Below are 12,381 nucleotides of genomic sequence, written 5' to 3' on the forward strand. Positions count from 1 at the left end.
CTACTCATCCATCCTTCCTTGGGATAAAAAGAGTGTCAGTCACAAGGTTTTCACAATCACACAGTCACACTATGTAAGCTACATAGTTACACAATTATCTTCAAGAATCAAGGCTACTGGGTTGCAGTTTGATAGTTTCAGGTATTTCCTTCTAGCTATTCCAATACACTAAAAACAAAAAAGGGATATCTACATAGCGCATAAGAGTGCCCTCCAGAATGACCTCTTGACTCCATTTGAAATCTCTCAGTCACTGAACCTTTATTTTGTTTCATTTTGCTTCCCCCTTTTGGTCAAGAAGATTTTCTCATCCCATGATGCCAGGTCCAGATTCATCCCCAGGAGTCACATCCCACGTAGGGGGTAGGGCAGTGAGTTCATCTGCTGCATGGGCTTAGAGAGAGAGGGCCACATCTGAGCAACAAAGAGGTTCTCTGGGGGAGACTCTTACCTTTGCCCATTTTTAAATTGGGTTATTAGTCTTCTTACTGTTGAGTTGTAACTGTTCTTAATATATTCTGGATACTAGTCTCATCAAATGTATATTATGTGCAAATATTTTCTCCCACTCTGTGGATTGTCTTTTCATTTTCTTGATAGACTTCTTTGAAACAGAAAAGTTTTTAAGTTTGATGAAGTCTAATTTATCTATTTTTTCTTTTGCTCCTATGCTTTTGTTGTCATAACTAAGAAACTATTGCCTGATCCAATGTCATGAGGATGTTCCCCTATTTTTCCTCTAAGAGTTTTCAATCTTAAATATAAGATTGTCCATGTTGCTTTAATTTCTGTATGTGGCATGAGATAGGGGTCCAATTTTGTTCTTTTGCATATGGATTTGTAGATAAATTTGGGGAGTATTGCCATCATAACAATATTACATCTTCCAATCCATGAACACAGGATGTCTTTTCTTTTATTTAGGTTTTAATTTCTTTTAGCAATGTTTTGTAGTTTGCAATGTATAAGTCTTGCACCTACTTGGTTAAATTTATTTTTAAGTATTTCATTTGTATTTGATGCTATTGTAAATGAAATTTTCTTAATTTTCTTTTCAGATTGTTCATTGCTATTATATAGAAATCCAACTGATTTTTGCATGTTGATCTTGTGTCCTGCAACTTTGTTGAATCTGTTTATTGGCTCCAACATATGTTTTCCCCACCCCTGTAGATTCTTCAAGATTTTCTACATAATAGCTCACATCCTCTGTGAATAGAGATATTTTTACTACTTTTATTCCAATTTGGGTACCTTTTATTTCATTTTCTTGCCTAATTACACTGGCTAGAATGTTGAATGTCCTTGTCTTCTTCCTGACCTTAGGGGAAAGCCTTCAGTATTTCACCACTGAGATGTTAACAGTGGCTTTTTCATATGTGGCTTTTATCATGTTGGGGACATTCCTTTTTATTCCTAGTTTTTGAGTGTTTTTAATCATGAAAGGGTGTTAGATTTTGTCAAACACTTTTTTGGATCAATTGAGATAATTATTTGTTTTTTTCCTTCATTGTATTAATATGGTGTATTATATAGATTGATTTTCATGTGTTGAACAAATCTTATATTTCTGGGGTGTCTAGTCCATTTTAAATGCTTCTGGATTTGGTTTGCCAGTATTTTGATGAGGAATTTTTGTTTCTTTGTTCACAAAGGATATTGGTTTGTAGTTTTTTCTTTGTTTCTGGTTTTTTCAAATGAGTACTGGTCTCATATACTGGTTGGGAATTTTCTTTCTTCTATTTTAGGGGAGTTTGTGAAGAACTGGTTAGTAATTCCTCTTTAGAAATTTCTTACAACTCAACAGTGCAGCCATCTGTGCCTGGACTCTTCTTTGTTGCATGTTTTTAAAATTCCTATATTCAATCTCTTTACTTGTTAGAGGTCAATGCAGATTTTCTATTTCATTTTTAGTCACTCTCCATCATTTATCTTTCTAGGAATTTATCTATTTCACTTAGATTATTTCATTTGTTGTCATACAATTCTTCATAGTATTCCCTTATAATTCTTATCATTTTTGTAAGGTCAGTACTAATGTCTCCTCTTTCAATATGATGAAAGTAATTTGAATTTTCTCTCGTTTTTCCTTGGTTGGTGTAGCAAAGGTCTGTCAATTTTTGTGGATCTTTTAAAGAAACAACTTTTGATTTCATGATTTTTTCTTTTGCTTTTCTATTTTCTATTTCATTCACTTTTGCTCTACTCTCTACTATATCCTTTGTTCTGCTAGTGTGGGTTTAGTTTCCTCTTCTTTTTTTTTCTAGTTCCTTAGGGTACAGAGTTAAGTTATTGATTTGAGATCTTTCTTCTTTTTTAAATATAGGTGTTTACTGCTATAAAATCCCCTCTTACCACTGCTTTAGCAACATATGATGAGTTTTGCTGTGGTAGTTTTCATTTTTTATTAAACTCAAAGTATTTTCTAATTTGCTAGTGACTTGACTCACTGAAGTTTAATTAGGCATATGTGGTTTAATTTCCACATATTTGTGAATTTCCCAATTTTTTCTGTTTTAGATTTCTAATTTAATTCCATTGTAGTCAGAGGATCTACTATGTGTGATTTCAATCCTTTTAAATTTGTTGAGACTTGTTTCATGGCCTAACATATGGTCTGTCCTAAAGAACTTTCTAAAATGTGTATTTTAAAATATTGTATGGGGTTAAATTTATGTATTTACTTTGCTGAATATATATTGTTCTTGGCCATTAATGCAAATGATTAATATTTATTTCTTTCCCCAATATTTTTGGCTTATAATATAAATAATGAGTTGTATTATGATCAACCCTTTGTATTACGGCTATTATAAGACCCTGAATCTAAAACAGCACCATGGTATTTATTCCTTTTACTATCATAATAAATTACAAGGTCAGTTAGGCTTTCTTTTAGTTGTCCTATCCTTGACCACAATATCAGTTCATTTCAAATATCATTTATTGCTCAACAATCATGTATAGTAAATTGATGAGCTGATACACAAATTTTTAAATTACTTTTGGATAGTTCTTCCTAGCATGAAGATCTGAACTCATATATAGTAGCTAAGTGCACTCTGAATAACTCTTTCTTCTACTTGTTCTCAACGTTTCCTTTTAATGCACTTTTATTTTATCAAAAAGATAGAAACAAAGTTGGAGTTAAGAAATTCTGTTTTTTTTTTTTTAAGGACATTATTTTTCCTAAGTAGAGGGCTTTTCCTTTTGATTTTCTTGCTCCAGATATAAGTTTAGATTGTTCCTTTTCTTATTGCTAGATTGTCATTCAGGACACTATGCCTTTAAAAGCAATGAAGCCATTGCTCAAAGAAAAGGGTACTGCCATAGCAGAACGCACGCAAAAAAAAAAAAAAAAAAAAAAAAAAAAGATGTAATCAGGGTCAGTCACTTTGGTTCTGATTTCCCAAGTATTTCTTCCTACTGTGTTCTTGGTGGCCCTGGACTTCGACACTAGTTAGTCTCTTGGGTCACCCTACTTAGACTTACTTCCCAACCTCAGACCATTCCTGGTTCTGAGTTGTGCCAGTTTGAATGTATTATGTCCCCCCAAATGCCATTATCTTTGATGTAATCTTGTGTGGGCAGACCTATCCGTGTTAATTAGTTTGTAATTCTCTGAATGTTTCCATGGAGATGTGCCCCACCCAACTGTGGGTGATGACTCTGATTGGATAATTTCCATGGAGGTGTTGGCCCACCCATTCAGGGTGTGTCTAAATTAAATGACTGGAGCACTATATAAGATCAGACAGAAGGAGCAAGCCTACTACAGCCAAGAGGGACACTTTGAAGAATGCATAGGAGCTGCAGCTGAGCGACAGTTTGAAGATGGCCGTTGAAAGCAGACTCTTGCTCTGGAGAAGCTGAGAGAGGACAAATATCCCAAGTGCAACTAAGAGTGACATTTTTAAGGAACTGCAGCCTACAGAGGAACGTCCTGGGAGAAAGCCAGTTTGAAACCAGAACTTTGGAGCAGATGCCAGCCACATGTCTTCCCCGCTAAGAGAGGTTTTCTGGACACCATTGGCCATCCTCCAGTGAAGGTACCCGATTGCTGATGTGTTACCTTGGACATTTTATGGCCTTAAGACTGTAACTGTGTAACAAAATAAACCCCCTTTTATAAAAGCCAATCCATCTCTGGTGTTTTGCATTCTAGCAGCATTAACAAACTAGAACATGAGTTTTCTCTACTACTTATAAATAAAATTTTATAATCCTCATATGCCTTCCCTAAGGTCTGCATTGACCTACATTCTCTTTCCAAGTTTTTCTCAGGAGTCAGCATTGACAACTGCAAGGAATATACGAACTTCAAAAGAATATACATTATGAGATACAGCTTGATAGTTCTGGGAGTATCAAATCATACGGAGCTATTGACTTCCTGATGCTATTCTGCACTACCTTATTATAATTATCCTTAGTAAAGTATTATTCCATCTTTTGTACATGCCCATAAGCTGTGATGGAAAAAAAAAAAACAAAAATTTCCTGTCACTTTAAATTGTTAAACTATACTGGCTATTCTCTGCTGGAATTAGATACATGAGTATAGTATTCCGGACCTTTTTTTTTTTTTAACCACCTTACATAGGTGTTCTAAAACTTCTTTTCAAAGCATTCTTTTCCAGCTTCATGATTTATTTCTTTGAGCTTGAACCATGATACAGAAATCCAAATAGGTCCTTGCTGGTTACTGTTATCTGTGTGAGTAGTTGTTCAACACAGAGAGTGTCTTCTTTTTTACACACAAGTCCAATTATTATAAGGAAAACATGATAAAAGCATTATCTTCTTTCAAGTCATCCCATTTCCCATTTTAGACTCCATGGTGATGCCTTCTCTTCCTCCTGGTTTCCAACCAGCTCTTTATCCTAGAGAAGGTAGAGTGATGATACATCCAAGCACTTCACTTTCCTTCTGAGCTGAGCATGCCAACCAGCTTGTCTCAAGAGAATAGCAAACTAGTAATAACCTCTTGTAAGAATATGAATTTGGCAGTCTCTGAATGTTTCTAATGAATACTCTTGGTTTTCTCTTCCCTAAGTTAGGATGAACATTCAAGGTAGAACTATCATCCCCTATTTCTCCATTTGATAGATAATTTGGCTAACTCTTGTGGTCAAGGTGCCTATTTCTTCTGGGTTCCTGTAGCCCTTGACTCCAGGAGCTGTCAAATAGGCCAATTTCTCTCTTAATATTCTCCTTGACTCTACTCACCAAGAAAAAAAAATTGTACCAATAACTCACCATGACACTGATTAACACCAGGCTTTTAGGCATAGAAATAAAAATATCAAGAGAAGACTAAATGAAATCTAACATATGTGGCACCCCTCTGTACAGTTAAGGAAATCTTCAGAAAGTAAATATTCTATTACTTGTCAACTGGCAAATAGAAAGAAGAATATGTTTCCCAATCCTGAGGAAACCTAGAGAAGCAATCACGATTTCGGTAACCTGAAAATCATTTATCTATCATTCTCTAGATCCATACCTGTCTGTGTACTCTCTAGGTAAAATAAATGATAATTCAGCTGCAACATTGTTCTCCAAAACGGCACCTGGTATGTGATAACTAATGATTCGGGTGATTTCTTCAAGATCACAGTTAGGTTCCTTCACCATGACTATGTGGTATCCCACACCTGAAAAGATATATTTACAAGATCAAATAAACCAGTTTTGAATTTTTTATACTCTTCGGAGACAATACTTGGCTCTCCACGGTGTGTGTTAGCAGAAGACATGGTTCGTCACAAGTCATTTGGCTATAGTGCTAAGGAGAGACATCCACAAAGCTTCCAAATGCTACTCTAAAGCCCAGGGATGATAAGGATCTTGGTTATACAATCAGATTTACAGAAATACAGAAAAATCTCTCTGTAATATAATCTCTTTTCCTTCTGAAACTGCAATGTGGGAACTGGGAGGACGATGATAAAAATTAATTAATCCAACAAACGAATATTAATTAATATTAATTAATTCATTTCACAAAAACCTACTATATGCCAGGCATATAATAGATCCCAATTATATAGCCATGAACCAAAAAGCTAAAAATCATAATTATTAACATTCTAGTGAGAAAAGAGAGATAAGTGAAATTAATTAGCAAAATTCATACTGCTTTAGATAGTGCTAAGGACAGAAAAAGTTATTGTCCAGGGAAGGGCATATGAAATGATGGGAAGAAAGTGTTGAAATTTTATTTAGGGGTTAGGGAAGGCCTGATAGAGAAGGTGATCTTGAGTAAAGATCTAAAAGAAGTGACGCAGCTATCAGGGCTTATTCCACATTTTGCAGGTAGAAAAAGAAAACAGTCATTGGAAATCCAGCAGAAAACACCTCTCACATTTTTGTTTCTGATTATGAAAACAAAAATGCAAGTCACAGATCTAAAGCATTGGAAGTGGCTTCAGGAGACGCTATGGCTCAGACATCTGCTTATAGCAGATAAGACATTCGTATTCCATTTTGTGAATAAGGCAACTGGGGCCCAAAGTTTTCAGTGACTTATCCATCATTTACTAGCTATGAAAACCAAAATTCTACTTAGTTTACCTAGACAATGGTGTACAAAGTAAAAGTTTCTCTTTGCTCTCCTTTTTTAAATTATGGCACAATGACCCGTTCAGTTTTTCTAGTCCCTCATATTTAAGATTTTTAAAAATGACTTCTTTGTGCAGGTGGCTAGGCAGTTACTGAGATCTGAATGATAATTACCACCATGTAAATTTACCTGTCACCATAGAACAAAATGCAATAAGCTTTGATACCTACAGCCTGATTAAAGAAAGGGAGAGTTAAAGGTTATTTTTTAGAGTAACTAATATCCTGATTAGGAGCATTAAAGTTTAGCATGTGTGAGAAGGGAACTGAATGTACAAAACTGTATTATCCCTTTATTAATAAGCAGTAAAATTAATGAATACAATTAACAAATAAAGTAATAGTAAACACTGAGCCCCCAAATCATTATCTCTAGGCCCAGCTCATCATCTAAGCTTTTGTTTCAAAAGTATAAATTCCTCCCCGTTGCTTTCGCTCAAATACACCAACACAAATGCAACGGCAATTTTTCCAAATGAAACACATACCCCACCCTGCCACAGCAGGCTCTTTTCTGTCAAAAATTTCATTTTTAAGAGTCATCATTATTGTATTTAACAGTAAATAGTCTTCAAATTACCTTCAACTCATTCCTCTTAGCTCCTGACTCTAATCTTTGGGGTAGACTGATTTCATATCCCAACCAGAATTTAAGCTAGTATAAGTTTTAGCATTTTAGATCTCTTTGGGATTTCCTTCCTTCCATCATGCTTTAAAAACTTAATGTTTACTTGCCACATTTCAAGGGCATGTCACTGATGTAAAGTGTAAACTCTTACTTCACCTCACTGTATCAGGAATTCTCCGATACCTCATATGACAATGGACTTTTCTGTTACCAAGTCTTCCTGATCATTTCAAGATTTTATACACACACATGTACATGTGCATATGAACATATATGTGTATGCATATATTGGTATACATATATACACACAATATACACGTTTGTTTTTTCCAATCCTGTTGCTCTCATTCTAATTTTAGCCTTCATCACTTTAAGGTATATTACTGCTATATCTTCTAATGGGCCTTACTGAATTCTGTATTTCTAAATTCATCTTATATGTTCATCTGTACATGAAATGAAAACCATTCTGGCCCTTCCATATTTTATCCTGCCCATCAAACTTAATTTCTCATTTAGCCTCCCCCAAAACTTTCTGATCCAGGTGACCACCTCCATTGTCCCAGGGGGAAAAAAAAGGCCCCTTTCCACCCTCATGCTTTTACTTGTTTGCCCTCCCCCCAAAATAAATGTGTTCTTGTCTAAAACTGCCTTTTTAAACTCTGATTATACAGAAAGCACTCTATTGATAACCAACATGCTTAGGTACTAATTTTGTAACCAACATACTTCGGTACTGATTTTGTGTCTACCACTAACCTATTACAGGAATGCCAACTTTTATAGCCTCATCTGTAAATAGAAAGGCATTAAAAATTATGACTCCTTCCACTTCTTACAAACAAAATTACTATTTAAAATCCACATCCTCCTAGATGGAAAGAGGAGGAGGGGTAGCACATTGGGATGGAAAGCATGGGTTTTGGTGTCTGAGGAACCAGATCTAGATTTCTGTCACTTAGTGCATTGTTTAAAAATGTTATTTAAGATATATGAGGCTCAGATTTTTCCTCCATAACATGGCAGAGTTATGAAGATTAGATGAGATAATGTATTTAAAGTGGGAAACATAGTAACTCACCCACAGAAGATATTCAATAAATGTGAGTTGAATGAAGGAATTAAAATATTGAATTAATTTCTAATGGAATAAAGTCATCCTTAACTAGTCTCATTAATTTGTATCATCCGATTTTGAAGCCCTAATATACTTACTTCAGAACTCAATTACCTACAACACGACATTGGTCATTTTTGATGCACTAGTATTACTGACTAATCAGACTGCATGTTCATCAAAGTGGACTATTTCATTCCACTATTTATTCATTTCCTGCTCAATAAATTCTTCTTGATCAATTGCCACATTTCAGGGACATTTCATAAAAATAAACTATAAAGCATTTAACACATTACCCTGGGAATTTGATTATGAATTGGCAAAAGAGAAAAAAAGAGTCAGAAATAGCTAGTCACTAACTCTCTCCCCTATAAGCATCAACCAATCTGCCAAGTCTCTCGGAGGCATGATTGCATTTCAGGGACAAATTAAATTCATACTTCAGTACAAGCCAGATGGGAGAAATAAACAAGAACTTTGCGGGGTCAATAAAGAATATTTTCCATGTTAGAAGACACTTATTGGGTCATACTGGGAAATAACTGAAAAGATAGGATATGTCTAAATTAGAAAAAGCCATAAACCCAATTAAAATAGTTTAGACCAAAAAGGGGACACAGAAAGCTACTGAAGGTCTGTATAGATAGACCAAAAAAAAAAAAAAATGAAAATCATATTAGAAGAATATTGTAAGGCATCAATATCCTAAGAAGGATCAAAGGGGAGAGACCATATATCTGTTTCAGGAAGACTGAAGAGCCGCAGCACTGCAGGGTCCCCTGGACCAGGATGGCAATGCGGTCACCAAGGATGTCAGCTTCATCCATGTAGTGGGTGGTCAGTAGAATGGTCCGATCCTGTTTATACTGCTGAAGGAGATCCCAGGTAGTCCTCCTGGATACTGGGTCCATGCCAGATGTTGGCTCATCAAGGATCACCACCTAAAGGCCAGAAGAACAATTCCATGACCATTGTTAGTTCATGCTTTGCTACTCATGGAATAGCTTACTCTTCATTGGGACACACTTTAGCTAAGATACAGAATCTAGACCAAACCAGGATTTAGAACTCTGGAAAACGAATAATAATCCCAACCCCTAAGACCATGTTATAATGTTACACCAGCTGGGTCCATGAGAATCCCCTCTGATGATCATTTGGGAGGTTCCTTTTGGAGAATCCGATTTTCAAATCAGTGCTCAGGGTTTTGTCACCCGAATTCTATGGATCAGCTGGAGCCAGTGACCCATTTTAACTGTTCTTTACCTTGGAGCCCCCTATAAGTGCTATAATGATGGAGAGTTTGCGCTTCATTCCCCCACTCAGTGACTGTGAAAATGAATCACGCTTTTCTTGCATGTTAAAAGCAGTCAGCATTCTGTTCATATCCGTAGAATATGTCTCCTGAGATACTCCTTTTATCTGTAAAGAAAAGCTAGAGTTTACATAGTGCTTCCAATGTTCTCCTTAGAAAATTGTTACATCAGAACTTTTCTTACACAGCTTTCTAGATTTAAGACATTGCTTCTTCCCTTTGCTTCCCTGTATAATAAAAGGACAATGCCTCAAAATAAAAATGACCTTTAACTTCATCAGAACTAGGATGTTGATCTCAGTTTATTGCCTGAAGCAAGTGAAAACAGTCAGGGTGGAATAATATATCTCTGGCTCACCACACAGTAAAAATACAGGTGTTCTGCTACTGTCAAATTATGAAACAACAGGTCATTCTGGGGACACAGGCCCAAGTTTTTCCTGATATGCACCATGTCCTTTGAGATGTCATATCCATTAATATAGACCTCTCCACTGGTAGGAACAATGAAACCTAAAATTAAGCAGAAGACATGACAGAAACTTAGCTTTGGTGAGTGAACCCGACAACACACTATATGCTGGCACCTCAACTTCACCATTACTTAAAAGAATGAGCAATATCTCCTACAGAGGAAAATGTTTGGTAAATATCAATGGTTATCTCCTGGTGATGGGATAAGAAAGCATTTTTTCTTTTTTTCCATATATTCTAACTTTCAATGAGTATAAAATATGAATTACTTGGGTAATAAAAACATTTTAAAGAATTTGCTAAATTCCAAAATTCTAGTACTGCTGTCAGCCATTTGATAACACGTGAATCACAGTATGAGCTGAGTACTGCACTACATAAATTGTGATAGATTTTTTTAAATGAAAAATTCAAAACATAGGACTCTGATCCTCAAGAAATTAAAATCTCGTTGAAAGGTAAATCAAATCACATAAAATAGCCTAAAATTATTTACATAAAACATATGCACAAGTGATGTAACTGGACCAGTTTTATGGTAAAATATCTGATATTATATTAACTGTAGCTACAAAACTACTTAAACTTCATGACTCATTAATTCTACTTTATAAAATATACTCCTAAGGAGAAAAATGTATTCAAGATTGTTCATTTTATTTAGGGTGATCAAATGTCCCTGCTGTCTCAGCTGCCTACCTGATTTAATATTTGTCCCAGATTTTTCATTTTTAACAGTGACATTATTAACAGTTGTACTAAAATAAGCTGGGGGGTATAGTACCTCTACTGTGTATTTCTAATTTCTGGCAATGTCTTGTCTAGTAGTATGTGAAAAGCACATGTAATAAAGAGAGTTATCACACTTTAATATGCAAGGTATCTGAAGAACTGTGATAACTTCTTTTCCTAACCCATTCCTGATACAATATAACTAACACATTCTTTTCAAGAAAAGTAGGCAGTGCACTTCCTGATACAATAGCTAAGACTGTTAACTATTAGCTAACACAGTTAACTCCTTTCAGTACAGGTGGTTGTTGGAGACATCCTCAATAAGCTGCCCTTCTAGGCCACCTGCTGCACAAGCCAGTTGTGCAAGTGAAAAGCATAAAGTTACCAGGAACTCAGGGAGCAGTGAAGGGCAATGGGGTGAAATCAGTAGGAAACATAGGGAAGTTTTACTTGAAATATTTGCAGGATACAGATGCAAAGCAGTCCTGATATAGCTTATAGACAGTAGTTTAAACATCTTGCTTTGGCAGCTCTAACGTTTATGGCATTATGTAATTTTACAACAATTAATTTATCTCACCATTTGGTCTGCCAGGGGTCCCCAAGATCACCTCAGGTTCGATGAATCACCAGGAGGATTCACAGAACTTGCTGTAAATAGTCATACTCATGGCTAAGATGTATTATAGTGAAAAGATACAAAGCAAAATCAGCAGAGGGAACTGCACACAGGGCAAAGTCCAGAGGAAAACCAGGCACAAGCTTCTAAGAGTTCTCTCCCAGTGGAATCACACAGGACACACTTAATTCCTCTAGCAACTAGTTTTAAAAACACACACGAAATGCCATCTACCAGGGAAATTTGTTAGCACTCAAGATTTTTATTGGGGGCTGGTCATGTAAGCACCCTCTGTGTAGCCTATACTAAAATTCCAGATTCCCAGAAGGAAAAGTTGTTCAGCATAAATCACATTCTTTGCACAAACAGTTTAGGTACAGTTAGCCACTCTGATCAGTTTGAGAAATGGTGAGAACTCCCCAAAATCCAAGTTCCCAGGTGCTGACATTGCAAACAAGTCTTTATCGGGATAGCAGCCTCAGACCTGCTAAATTAACTCTTTTCTGCATATTTGGCAACTTTTTTTTTTTTTGCAATAAATCTTTCTGGAAATGAGCTAAGGAAAAAAGATAAATGAATACATTATATGAAATATTAAATGTTTTCTGTTATTTCTCAAGAAAAAAGCACAACTTGCATAAAATGTTTTAAGCATGTTATCTACCGTGAGGGCCCTACTGATTTCACTGACCACATGAAAGCCAGAAAAAAAAAATAATCTGCTTTAAAAATAGTACTTATTTTAATAAAATTGACCTAGAGACAGTGATTTAACAGATACAGCTGCAGAAGGTGTATTCCTTTATGAAGCATGACTTTTTATTTAGAAAAAAAATGACCCATCTAAATTAATTTCTATAATTTCA

At 35.5% G+C, this 12,381-nt stretch overlaps 1 protein-coding gene across 1 annotated transcript in view; it reads right to left on the bottom strand.

Moving 5' to 3' along the window:
• LOC119518027 (ATP-binding cassette sub-family A member 3-like) overlaps positions 1-12,381 on the bottom strand; it is a 230,794-nt gene that overhangs the window by 110,714 nt on the left and 107,699 nt on the right. The window contains exons 13-16 of the mRNA XM_037815122.1: positions 10,046-10,200; positions 9,639-9,794; positions 9,103-9,313; positions 5,507-5,657 (exon numbers count right to left, since the gene is read on the bottom strand). Coding sequence (XP_037671050.1) covers positions 5,507-5,657; positions 9,103-9,313; positions 9,639-9,794; positions 10,046-10,200 — 673 coding nt within the window. The remainder of the gene's footprint in view (positions 1-5,506; positions 5,658-9,102; positions 9,314-9,638; positions 9,795-10,045; positions 10,201-12,381) is intronic.

Source organism: Choloepus didactylus, chromosome 21 (assembly GCF_015220235.1).
Source record: "Choloepus didactylus isolate mChoDid1 chromosome 21, mChoDid1.pri, whole genome shotgun sequence".
NCBI classification, from domain to species: domain Eukaryota; kingdom Metazoa; phylum Chordata; class Mammalia; order Pilosa; family Megalonychidae; genus Choloepus; species Choloepus didactylus.